This window comes from Rhinatrema bivittatum, chromosome 1 (genome assembly GCF_901001135.1).
Source record: "Rhinatrema bivittatum chromosome 1, aRhiBiv1.1, whole genome shotgun sequence".
In the NCBI taxonomy this organism is placed as follows: Eukaryota; Metazoa; Chordata; class Amphibia; order Gymnophiona; family Rhinatrematidae; genus Rhinatrema; species Rhinatrema bivittatum.
In genome coordinates, this window is record NC_042615.1 from 419,443,578 (window position 1) to 419,456,807 (window position 13,230).

Genomic DNA, 13,230 nt, shown 5'->3' on the forward strand with positions numbered 1-13,230 from the left:
TGTCCTTTCGTGGATTGCAAACTGGCTAAAATACAGGAAACAGAGAGTAGGATTAAATGGGCAATTTTCTCAGTGGAAGGGAGTGGACAGTGGAGTGCCTCAGGGATCTGTATTGGGACCCTTACTGTTCAATATATTTATAAATGATCTGGAAAGAAATACGACGAGTGAGATATTCAAATTTGCAGATGACACAAAATTGTTCAGAGTAGTTAAATCACAAGCAGATTGTGATAAATTGCAGGAAGACCTTGTGAGACTGGAAAATTGGGCATCCAAATGGCAGATGAAATTTAATGTGGATAAGTGCAAGGTGATGCATATAGGGAAAAATAACCCATGCTATAATTACACGATGTTGGGTTCCATATTAGATGCTACAACCCAAGAAAGAGATCTAGGTGTCATAGTGGATAACACATTGAAATCGTCGGTTCAGTGTGCTGCGGCAGTCAAAAAAGCTAACAGAATGTTGGGAATTATTAGAAAAGGAATGATGAATAAAACGGAAAATGTCATAATGCCTCTGTATCGCTCCATGGTGAGACCGCACCTTGAATACTGTGTACAATTCTGGTCGCCGCATCTCAAAAAAGATATAATTGCGATGGAGAAGGTACAGAGAAGGGCTACCAAAATGATAAGGGGAATGGAACAACTCCCCTATGAGGAAAGACTAAAGAGGTTAGGACTTTTCAGCTTGGAGAAGAGACGACTGAGGGGGGATATGATAGAGGTGTTTAAAATCATGAGAGGTCTAGAACGGGTAGATGTGAATCGGTTATTTACTCTTTCGGATAGTAGAAAGACTAGGGGACACTCCATGAAGTTAGCATGGGGCACATTTAAAACTAATCGGAGAAAGTTCTTTTTTACTCAACGCACAATTAAACTCTGGAATTTGTTGCCAGAGAATGTGGTTAGTGCAGTTAGTATAGCTGTGTTTAAAAAAGGATTGGATAAGTTCTTGGAGGAGAAGTCCATTACCTGCTATTAAGTTCACTTAGAGAATAGCCACTGCCATTAGCAATGGTTACATGGAATAGACTTAGTTTTTGGGTACTTGCCAGGTTCTTATGGCCTGGATTGGCCACTGTTGGAAACAGGATGCTGGGCTTGATGGACCCTTGGTCTGACCCAGTATGGCATTTTCTTATGTTTTCTTATGTTTTCTTATGCTCGGTGAGATTTGCCTCCTTCCAATTTTGCCGATGATGGTCCATCTCCTCGGTCTGGGGGAAGTGGGACCGAGGGGACACTGGCCTGCAGGACGTCAGGTTTGGCCAATGGGGCCTCGAATGGACCCGGCCTCCTTTTCTTAGGTGAAATTCTTCCAGGAATTGCAGACATTTCTACAGGTCCGGTCTGCTAAAGTGGCAGTTCCTACTAAGTTAGGTCCAGGTGCTCCGAGTGCTCCTCCACTTATCTCGGTCAAGCACCGTAGTGCAATGCAATCTGACAAACCTTGAATGCAGGAGGATCAGGATGATACAGATGACAGCGGGGGCTCTCCTGGTGAGGAAGGGATCTTTCCCCCAGATTTGGAGCCATATAGAGCTCTTCTACTTTTCTTTCAGAGAGATGAGTTGTTGGGTCTGATATCTCAGAACCTGAAGACCCTCGGAGTGGATGGGCCTGACTCCCTGTGGCCGCAGAAGAAGGATCCTATTTTGGTCACCCTGTGCAAGGCTTCTGTTTCTTTCCCCTCTTGGATGCAATCCAGAAATTGATTGATCTGGAATGGAATGGCCAGAAGCATCCTTTAATGGAGAGTTTGTTTTAGCAGATTTATACCCCTTGGATCTGCAGCCAGAGAACCATTTCCCTAAGATGGATGCCTTGGTGTGTTCTTTTACGAAACGTGCCACCATCCTGATAAAGGGAGGTGCAGTTGTGAAGGATACTTGGGATAGGAGGATTGAGGCTATCCTGAAGCAAGCTTTTGGGGCAGTGACAATGAACTTGCAAATTGCTTCTTGTTGCGCCTTGGTAGCTCGGGCTACCTTGCATCTTTGCCAGGAATCTGGAGGAGTAGGGTCTAATTTGGACCTGTGGTAGAATCAGGGGCCGCCTTCTTGGCTGATGTGGGTTGTGACTTGGTTCGCACATCCACCAGAGGAGCTGCTTCAGTTATTGCGCAGCCACAGCTGCCACCTGGCTGCAACTGGTCCGCAGATACTATTTCAAAGTCCAATCTGACTAAGCTGCCTTTCTAAGGCTCGCTTTTGTTTGGCAGTGAATAGGAAAAAATGGCAAGTAAATGGGGAGAGACCCAGGTTCTGCAATTGCCGGAGGGTAAGAAGCCAGTTTCCTGGTCTTCTTGGGTGAGTGGCCGCTCTCCAGACTACCAACATTTTCAGCCTTATAGGGGAGGCTCTTCCCAGAAATCCCATCCCTTCCACAGATCTCAGTCCTTTCACTCCCGAGGTCCTCCAAACTATACAGGCTTTGTAGGCGGAATCCCTCTGTATTCCCAGTGAAGATTTGCATGCTCACTTGAGGGCACGGCAGATAGGTGGTCGTCTATCCTGGTTTTATCACAGGCGGGCCCAGATTACTTCAGATCAAAGGGTTCTCCAAAGTGGTTCAGAACGGTTATGCTCTATAATTTCTTTGCATTCCTCTAGATACCTTCGTGTTCTTTCCATACAACTCCCCTCAGAAGAGGATAGAAGTGGAAGCTACTGTACAACAGCTATTGATTCTGAAAACGATGATCCCCGTTCCCAAATCGCAGTGAAATATGGGCTGATATTCCATTTATTTTGTCATGCCCAATATGGAAGGGGTCGTTTTGGCCCATACTTGATCTCAAAGGCATCAACCAACATCTATGAGACACACATTTCAGGATGGAAATGATGCACTCTGTCATAATGGCGGTTCAGGCAGGGGAGTACCTCACATTGATGGATCTGACGGAGGTGTATCTGCATATTCCCATTTGGCAGGAACATCAGCGGTTCCTCCAATTTGCCATCCTGGATTGTCGTCATCAGGTTCAGGCCTTGTCTTTCGGACTAGCCACAGCGAACGGGTCCTTTTCCAAGGTCATGGAATCATAGTGGTGGCAAGTCGCAAGGAGGCCATTCTTCTTCACCCCTATCTGGCGACTGGTTAATTCGAACCAAGACATTAGAAGAGATTCTTCACATTTCCCGCAGTGTGGTTTCCTTGCTACAGGAACTAGGCTGGGCGGTGAATCTGGCCAAGAGCAGTTTGCAGCTGTCTCAGACCCTGGAGTATCTCAGGGTTCACTTCAATACAAGGCAGGGCAGAGTGTTTTTGCCGGAGTCTTGGATGCTGTGAGTCTGATCCCTGTGGAACTCTATGAGTCCGACCGTATGGTCTTATCTACAGGTCCTGGTGTTGATGGCTGCTATATTAGAAATGGTTCCTTTGGCGAGAGCACATATGCACTCTCTTCATTACACCTTGCTCTCCCGATGGAGTCTGCAGTCGCAGCACTATACGGTGAGGCTGCTCCTTCCGTTAGAGTTGAGATCCCAGTTGAACTGGTGGTTACATACAGACCATCTCAGGAAAGGAATTTCCCTGATGATGCCTGATTGGTTGGTACTCATGAAAAATGTGAGGTTCCGAGGCTGGGGGTTCACTGTTAGGAGTTGGAGGTGCAAGGGCACTGGAATGCAGCGGAGCGGTAGTGGAACATCAACAAATTGGAGGCATGAACAGTTTGGTTGGCGTGCTTGCGGTTCGCCAAGCGGCTAGAGGATCGGGCAGTTCAGATAATTGCGACAACAGTGGCTTACATCAATCAGGGTGGAACCAAGAGTCGACAGGTGTCAGAGGAGATAGTTGTGCTCATGGTATGGGCGGAACAGCATCTCCTAAGCATATCCGCCTCTCATATTGCTGGAAAGGTCAATCTCAGAGCCAATTTCCTTAGCAGGAGAAGCTTGGACCCAAGAGAATGGAGGCTGGTGGATGAGGCCTTTCAGCTCCTGGTGGACCACTGGAGCCTACCAGATCTAGATCTGTTGGCGAACTTCAACAATACAAAGGTTCCACACTTCTTCAGTCACAGGCAAGACCCAAAAGTGATGGGCATAGATGCTCTAGTTCAGGTGTAGCCACACGCCATCCTGCTGTTGGTGTTTGCACCTTGGCCTTTTATAGGCAGGCTGGTATAGAAGATTGCAAGTCAATCGAACGCCATCCTTTTAGTGGTTCCTGATAGGGCTCGAAGGCTGTGGTACACCAATTTTCAGAGACTTCTGGTGGGCAGTCCCCTCCAGCTTCTGTCTCGGACGGATCTGTTCTGTCAGGCCCATTCTGCACGAGGATCCGTGTCAGTTCTGTTTTACAATTTGGCCATTGAAAAGGCTCAGCTGTTGAAGAGCAGTTATTCACCTTCTGTAATTTCCACTCGACTTCGGGCCTGAAATTTTCTACTTCTCTAGCTTATGTTAGAGTTTGCAGGGTCTTTGAAGTCTGGTGTTCTGAGCGAGGTACTCAACCGCTCAAGGTGGATATTCCTTGATTTTGGAATTTTTACATGATGGCTTACTTAAGGGTTTGGCCCTTAACACCTTGAAGGTTTAAGTTGCAGCACTGGCTTGTTACAGGGGAAGAATCAATGGAGGACCTTTGTTTTCCCATCCGGATGTGTCCCATTTCTTGTGGGGAGTTAAAGATCTTCGTCCCCTGTTGCGGCTTCCAGTGCCTTTGTGGGAACTTAACTTGGCCCTCGAGTTCTTGGCAGAACTGACTTTTCAACCACTGCAAACTCTTTTCTTACGGCTGCTTACCTTAAAAACAGTTTTTCTCATATCAAACTATAAGAGCTTGGCTTGTTCTGATATCCTAATATCAGGTGTATTGGTATTTTAGGGCCTGCTGTAATTGAGTAGATAGGCAGTGCAGAACCTGGGGAACTATAAAAGCAGCAGACTCTGTAGCACTCAGTCAATGAGAATGCACTGGAATGGTGGGGTGGAGGGTTTGGAGAAGGGGAGGCATGCTACAGTCACAAAAAGGGCTGGGGTGAGCCAAGAAGTGCAGATGCAGTGTTGGGGAGGCTTCTGTAGGCTCAAATGGTCAATGACTATGGAAACAGTAAGTCTCCTGAAGTGAGGGTGGGAATGGGAGAGAGTGAGTGCACCTGCAGGCTGGGTAAGGGCCGGCAGTACTGGAGCACGAGTTCTCACTGTGTGAGCATATAAGCAGCAGCAACACAAAGACAGAATTGTGTTTCAGAGAGTATGTGTGTGGGTGTCTTTCTCCCATACACTCACTTTCTCTCTGACACACCCATACACTGTCAGCGTCTTTGTGTCTCAGAGACTATGTATATGTCTGACACTGGCTGGCAATGTGGTTAAGAACGTAAGAACATGCCATACTGGGTCAGACCAAGGGTCCATCGAGCCCAGCATCCTGTCTCCAACAGTGGCCAATCCAGGCCATAAGAACCTGGCAAGTTCCCAAAAACGAAGTCTATCTCATGTTACTGTTATTTTCTAAGTCAGCTTAATTAATAGCAGGTAATGGACTTCTCCAAGAACCTATCCAATCCTTTTTTAAACACAGCTACACTAACTGCACTAACCACATCACCATATTACTTGGCAACTGGTTCATGAGCTGGTTGGTTGGCAAAAGACTTTAATACCAGACCAGGAATCTAAGATATAATTATGAGAGATGTAACCAGTCTTGCAGGATGGATGGCAACCGATTGCATGGATGGAAGAGGGCACGCAGCTCCGTTTGCTCACCTCTGATCTAGTGTGTGTTCTACAACTTAGTTATTTAGGAAAAATGTGATATTTATGTTAGAACTTTTTTGGCTCAGTTCTGCCAGGCTCCAGGTCACATGATATACCTATGAAGGGTCAGTTTGGTGTGCTTTTGGGAACTGTTAAAACACATGTTACAGGGAAAATGCACAAGGGAGTCAGACAGATACCTTGTGAGCGGATTTTGAAAAAATCCCCTAGGCTGATATTTTCCTGCAATCCGCCCCTGCCTCCAGGTGAAGAATGACTACAACAGCAGAAATACCTACAATACCTGAAAGTAATCTGCTCTGAAGTGACGAAAAGCGGAATGTAAAAATCTATATAGGGTGGGAAGGCAAGATGGCTGCGTGTTAAGGTTGCTGAAAGCTGTGTGGCTCTTTCTGTTGGAGATAAGCTCCTGGGTTCAAGCCCCCAGGTATAATAATGTGGACATCCAGGACCTCACTCACTCGCCATTCCCATTCGTCTACCAAGAACCACATTGCACCTTCTTTGGGTAAAATAAGGCCGCAGCTTTATTAACCTGGAGACCCGAGCCCAGCATAACATGGCAACCATATTAACAATATATTAACAATGTCTTAACAATAGCGGTTTCAGCTTCCCCCTTTACAGACCATCCACCGCTCCCCCGGCAGGAATAGTCACCACCAGCCTTCGGCTCAAACCGCCGGCTTTTTCCCCCCACCGAGTTCAGGCTCCCGCCGCCATCCTGCAAGGAGTCCCGCCGGCCATCTCCCGCCACTTCTAGCAAGGAGCTCCACTTTGACAACAGCCCCCCTCAGTTGTCTCCGCTGTCTTCCGCTGAAACCCCCATTTAACAATGAACCAAATCGACTATTCAGGCTCGGGCCCTCCGCCAGCTCCCCCACACCGCTGCGACAACAAGCCTAACCCCAACAACCTATACATGAGGGAGGGTGGGAGGGGATTCACTCCGCTGCTATCTTCTTGCTGCCGCCCCAAGCTCTCCCGTGCATGCGCCGCACCTTCTCCACCTCCCTCGACCCCGATGGCCAGCCGGCCAATCGGAGCCGCCGGGACCATGGCAATGCCATGCCCCCCAATCCCTGCCTTCCCTCGCGCTTCTCCCTAACTCTTCACTCCACCCCCCCCCCCCGCTCTGGCCTCACCGCGACCTGACCGCTTGCCCTTTTGGCCGGCCCCCCCCCCCCCCCCCCTCCGTGCTCCGTCCCTCGCACCCCGCCCCGCGAGGCTCTCGAGCGGGCCTGGGCCAACATTATCTGGCCCGATCGGCCACAAGGGCCCGGTCGGGCGTCCATAATGTGGACATCCAGGACCTCAGTCACTCGCCATTCCCATTCGTCTACCAAGAACCACATTGCACCTTCTTTGGGTAAAATAAGGCCGCAGCTTTATTAACCTGGAGACCCGAGCCCAGCATAACATGACAACCATATTAACAATATATTAACAATGTCTTAACAATAGCGGTTTCAGCTTCCCCCTTCACAGACCATCCGCCGCTCCCCCGGCAGGAATAGTCACCACCAGCCTTCGGCTCAAACCGCCGGCTTTTTCCCCCCACTGGGTTCAGGCTCCCGCCACCTGCCTGCAAGGAGCCCTCCCGAGTGGACTCCTGCCGCCATCCTGCAAGGAGTCCCGCCGGCCATCTCCCGCCACTTCTAGCAAGGAGCTCTACCTTGACAACAGCCCCCCTCAGTTGTCTCCGCTGTCTTCCGCTGAAACCCCCATTTAACAATGAACCAAATCGACTATTCAGGCTCGGGCCCTCCGCCAAAGACACGGGCAGCCCCTGCCCGTGACCCCCCAAAGATGCGGCCTACAGTAATGGGAATATCCCCTCCAGGACCTCCTGGATGGCGACCAGGAAGAGGTCCATCCCCAGAAAGGACAGGTGAACCCCGTCCCTGCCGAACAACCCTGCGACACTACCCCATGACCATTCATGTTGAATATGTCGCCCCCCCCCAAACGGGCCAACCATGCGCCAATCTGTTGATTGGCCTTGGCCCGGCTCCGCCGCCAGATGACCCGCTCTGCCTCCGCCGGTCTGAGCACCATGTCCGACCAGCAGAGGATGGTAGTCGGCAACAACAGGGAGACTGTCATCAAATCCTTCCGGACGATGCAGATAAACTGCTTGCCCGGCATCTTCCCCCAATCGTTCCCCCCCAAATGGATTACCAGCGCCTGCGGCGGGTCCCTAACTCCCCGGCAGGCGAGATCCAGGTGAGCCCCATACGGTCGTCCGCAGGCGTGCCGGTGAGCCCAGTGCGTATAGGAATGTCCTAAGATCCACACGGACCTCCCTTCCGCCACCGCACCTGCAAGGAAACCAGCATTAGAACCGCTCAGCAGAGTCCCTGCCCCAGCCGGACATAACCCTGGTACGCCGGCGAGCTCCACCGACCGATTCTCTGGATGATTCCCCCCCCCAGGCCCGCCCTCGCCGCAGACGTCGCTGCGCCAATCCGAAAAGAATGCGTCCCGAAGTCTCGCGCATCCAACCCTGCCACCGTCAAGGCGCGCCGCAGCACCATTTCGAACTGGTATTTTGTCAGCGGACGAGAATTCGCATGGACCAAAAACCCCCCCGCCCCAGCCGGCCGAAGCCGACAGTAACTCACCGCATTGGCCACCGGGCACGACTGCAGCCCCGGAACCGCCCTGAGTACGATCGATACCCCCGACCCCGCTGGTCCATTTTGGAGCGCGGAATCCGTATGACCACAGAGCCGCTGGTTACCACCACATGACCCACCAGCAGCCCCGGGTAGTCCGTGCTGCTCGCCGACCTGGCCACCAACTCGCTCACCCAAACGCCCCGAAAAATGCGAACACGAACGCCGCCTGAAACAGAACCGTCTCGTAAGAGGACGAGCAGAGTCCCGGCAAGGCATCCCATAAGCGCAGCAAGACCTCGTGAGTGATCGGCCTGCGCCTATCCGGCCTCCTCCCCACCGCCCGCAGCCAGCCCGCGAGCACCCTCCGCACCACGAAGCGTCCCGCCGGAAAGCCCCACCCATGCGCCCGCATAAAAAAGGAAAACCCTGCCATTTGCCGCCCAACAGCCGTCTGCGAAAAGCCCGCCTTCCTGGCCCATTCCAGGAAGCGCACCAGGGCCACGTCCGGCACCGGGCCGCCTGGCCACCCCAGGGCAGACAGAAACCCCGCCACCTTCCTCGCCCCTCCTACGTAACCTGACCAAGTTGAAGGGGCTAGTGAAGCCCGCAGCAAGCTCCAGGCTTCCGGGCACCAAATCTCCAGAGGGAAGAGGGCACGACCGCCCCGCTCAGGTCCGCATCCGGGGCCAACTCTCGGAACAACTCCCACTTGAAACGAGAAAGAGAGTCAGCCACCCCGTTAGCCACCCCAGGGACGTGCCGCGCCCACACCGATGCATTGAGCAACATGCACTGCTTGACCATCTCCCGCACCATCTCCCGCAACAACTCGGAGACCAAGACACAACGGGCCGTTCTCTTAATGATGATGTCTACCACCCCTCGATTATCACACCAGAATACGACCCGCATATCCCGCAGCCTCGACCCCCAAACATGCAGCGCCACCACGATGGGGAACAATTCCAGGAACGTTATATTCTTGGTTGACCCGGCCTCCACCCACTCCGCCGGCCACGCAGCCGCACACCATGCCCCCTGAAAGTACGCCCCAAACCCCACCGACCCTGCCGCGTCCGTGAAGAGCTCCAGATCGTGATTCGACGCCGGATTAGATTGCCAAAACGCCAAACCATTGAAATGCTCCAAGAAGGCATCCCAGACCCTCAAGTCCCCTCGCAACCACGCAGTCACCCGAATCCTGTGATGACGCTTCCGAACTCCCGCCATGGAATGCGACAGCCGCCGCAGGAAGACGCGAGCCATGGGCATCACCCGGCAGGCAAAGTTGAGACTGCCCACCAGCGATTGCATTTCAACTAGCGTCAGCTTGTGCCGCCACAACGCGGTCCGTACCAGGCTCCGCAACCACACGACCTTATCCGCCGGCAGTCTCGACATCATGGCTTCCGAGTCAAGTTCAATCCCCAGGAAAACTAACCGAGTGCAGGGACCCTCCGTCTTACCCGCTGCGAGCGGAACCCCAAACTCCGCCGCTACGCCCTGGAATTGCCCCAGCACCCGCTGACATTCCCTCGAGTCCCCCGGGCCCACGAAGAGAAAATCATCCAAGTAGTGGACAATATCCTGGGACCCCGCCCTCCTGCTCACCACCCAGTGCAGGAAGGAACTGAACGCCTCAAAGTAGGCACAAGCGATCGAACAACCCATCGGCATGCATTTATCCACGAAAAACACCTGCTGAAAGCGGAACCCTAACAGGCGGAAACAGTCCGGATGAACCGGCAAAAGCCGGAACGCCGACTCTATATCTGCTTTGGCCATGAGGGCACCCTGCCCGCATCGCCGCACCACCCGCACCGCCGAGTCGAAGGACGCATACCGCACCACGCACAGTTCCTTGGGGATCCCGTCATTCTCCGACCGCCCCTCAGGAAACAATAGGTTATGAATCAGGTGAAATTTTCCCGCCTCCCGCTTGGGAATCACCGCCAACGGCGAGAGCACCAGATCAGGGAGTGGAGCGACCTCGAACGGGCCCGCAATCCGCCCCAACGCCAGTTCCGCCCGCAACTTGTCCCATACCACCGCGACCAAGCGCCGGACCGAAGGGCAGTTGTCCCCCACTGCCGCCCCCGCCCCCCGTACCCGGGATACGAAACCCCGCCGAAAACCCCTCCTGCAACAGCCTCGCCGCCTCCGCCTCCGGGTAAGCTCCCAGCCAGGGAAGCATAGCCGCCAGGCGGACCGGCGTCGCCGCCCTGCCTAACCCATCACTTGCCTGGACCCTTGGCAGCCGAGGCGCCCGCTGGGCCATCGCCCTGCTTCTTGGTGCATCGGGCGGCCGGATGCCCCACTCCGCATGCCGAACATGCGTGCCGGAACTTGCAATCGGGGAAGAGGCACGTGGCACAGTTAAACCGCCAACACACATCGCTACGTCCTGCCCCGAGCTTTGCCGGGCCCCCCGACGGGGCCTCCTTCCGAAAGGGCCATGCGACCCCCCCGCTTGATGACGCGCCGAGACCCGCCGCCCCCCCCCCCCCCCCCCCGACACCCTGGCAGCCATTTGGGTGAGCCACAATCCCACATCCTGCGTACCCCCAGGGGATTCACTCCGCTGCTATCTTCTTGCTGCCGCCCCAAGCTCTCCCGTGCACGCGCCGCACCTTCTCCACCTCCCTCGACCTCAATGGCTAGCCGGCCAATTGGAGCTGCCGGGACCATGGCAACGCCATGCCCCCCAATCCCTGCCTTCCCTCGCGCTTCTCCCTAACTCTTCACTCCACCCCCCCCCGCGCTGGCCTCACCGCGACCTGACCGCTTGCCTTTTTGGCCTCCCCCCCCCTCCGTGCTCCGTCCCTCGCACCCCGCCCCGCACGGCTCTCGAGCGGGCCTGGGCCCACATTATCTGGCCCGATCGGCCACAGGGGCCCGGTCGGGCGTCCATCCTAGTAATTATGTGTGGCCATTTGTGTAGGGGATAAGCTCATGGGTTCAAGCCCCCAGGTATAATCCCAGTAATTGTGTGTGTTTATATGAGATTAGCTCCCCAGGTCAGAGCCCCTAGGCAGGATACCAATGAGCACGGTCTGAACCCATAACACGGCGTCTGTGCCTTTACCATCGGAGTGTTGGAGTCATCTTCCCAGATTGTTCTGTCCTCTTTGGATGTTCCTGTTCAAGATTCGAGAGCAGGTTTGGTATCTCTGGCTTCTGGTCCCGATTTTTCCGCTCTACCATCATCAGGGGACCTTTCAAAACCTCTCATTAAACCGGCAGAAGTAACTCTGTATTCTGTTTGGGAACTGGTTTCTTGCTTTGGTCAAGATTTGAATGCAGTTTCTCATAAGTTGGACTCATTTACTGCTAAATTGGACCCTCTGGTCTCTTTCCATGATCTCAAAATACGCAAGCATGACTAAAAAAATTGTTTCAACAGAATTTGGATAATATTGTTGTAATTCAGTCAAATTTGGTTCAAGGGTGTGGAGTTCTTTCTAGAAGGGTTGAATTTCTTGAAAACTCATCAAGACATCTGAATTTATGTTTCCTTAATTTCCCCAAAATTATGGGTGAACTTCCTATTATGACCTTAAAGAGATATTTTTCTTAGGGTACTTAAATTTTCAGCTGGCTATTTTTCTTCCAGTTTCTCCACGCTCTAATCCACCTTCCTTTAATGTGTCTCAGTTTTTAGCAACGTCTGGATATGAAATAATTGAATTTACCACTTTGCTTGTTTCTTTTGTGTTAGATGCTGACTTAAACAAGGTCATGTCTCTCTATTTTTGTAATTTTAATTTGGAATTTCATGGCCAGAAAGTTCGTATTTTTCCAACTCTATAGAATTACTCAGGAGCATAGAAGAAGGTGTTGGCAATAGGGGCTACCTTTCTGCTACGTTATCCCTGTAAATGTCATGTTAAATTCCATGCCAATAATTATATTTTCTTTTCTCCTGAACAGTTAAAATTGTTTATCGATGCTAGGAAAAATCTGACATCCACTCCAGTTTCCCACGTAGACCAGCAGACTTGACTTTATAGTTGCAGGGTGAATATTATCGCTAAAGCATTTTCTTATATATTTTTTTCTTTAACCTCGCTCTCTGTTTTCTTTGCTCCTTCAATTTCTTTTGTTAAAATGGTGTAAACAGCATCAGTATGATGATATTGTTTTTTTCTTTTTTTGATATTTCCTTTTGTTATTGATTCTAACCATTTCATATTGTGTTACACAGTAACTGCGTGCTTTGTTAATATAAAAGCTTAATAAAATATAAATGAAAACAAAAATCTATATAAATAAATAAATGAAGGCCTGGTCGCTAGGAAAGATGTTAGTAAGAAAACACATTATAATCATCCTAAACCTTGCACATCTCTTCATTTCCAAATCATAGAACCAGAATGAAATAACCAGTTAAAAAAAAAAACCAAGGCCCAAACGGATCAAGGCAACAAGCCTCAGACGGAAATCAGCGTAGCCACGCTCGGTAGGAGGTCAAGGTGAGCGTAAGGAGGAGCAACAGGGGTGACGCTGGGTCGGACTCCTCCTCTCCGGCTCATGCCCCGCCCCGCCCCGGTGCGTGCGGTTCCCGGCGTGGAGATGGCCGCACGCGCTTGCTGGGAGTACTGTGGTGACCCGCAGCCAGGACAGAGGGCTGCGCTCGGTAAGGGCACTGGCTGCTGTCACTTTTGGAAGTGGCCGTTCCCAACGGGGTCTCGGGAGCTTCTTGTTGTAGAAGAGTGCTGTTGGTTTTGTGGGCATTGGGCGGTACTCAGCGTGGCGGGTGTATGGTGGCACTGAGTCTGATTTGCTGCAGACACCGTTTCAACTCATGTGGTGTTGGATTTTGGAGATGGGAGGAACAGGAGCCACCCTGTCTGCAC

At 51.9% G+C, this 13,230-nt stretch overlaps 1 protein-coding gene across 1 annotated transcript in view; it reads left to right on the forward strand.

Moving 5' to 3' along the window:
- Window positions 1–12,831: 12,831 nt before the first annotated feature.
- The window catches only part of POLR1E (RNA polymerase I subunit E), a 107,301-nt gene continuing 106,902 nt past the window's right edge, over window positions 12,832–13,230 (forward strand). The window contains 1 exon segment of the mRNA XM_029603068.1: window positions 12,832–13,010. Coding sequence (XP_029458928.1) covers window positions 12,905–13,010 — 106 coding nt within the window. The 5' untranslated portion in view covers window positions 12,832–12,904.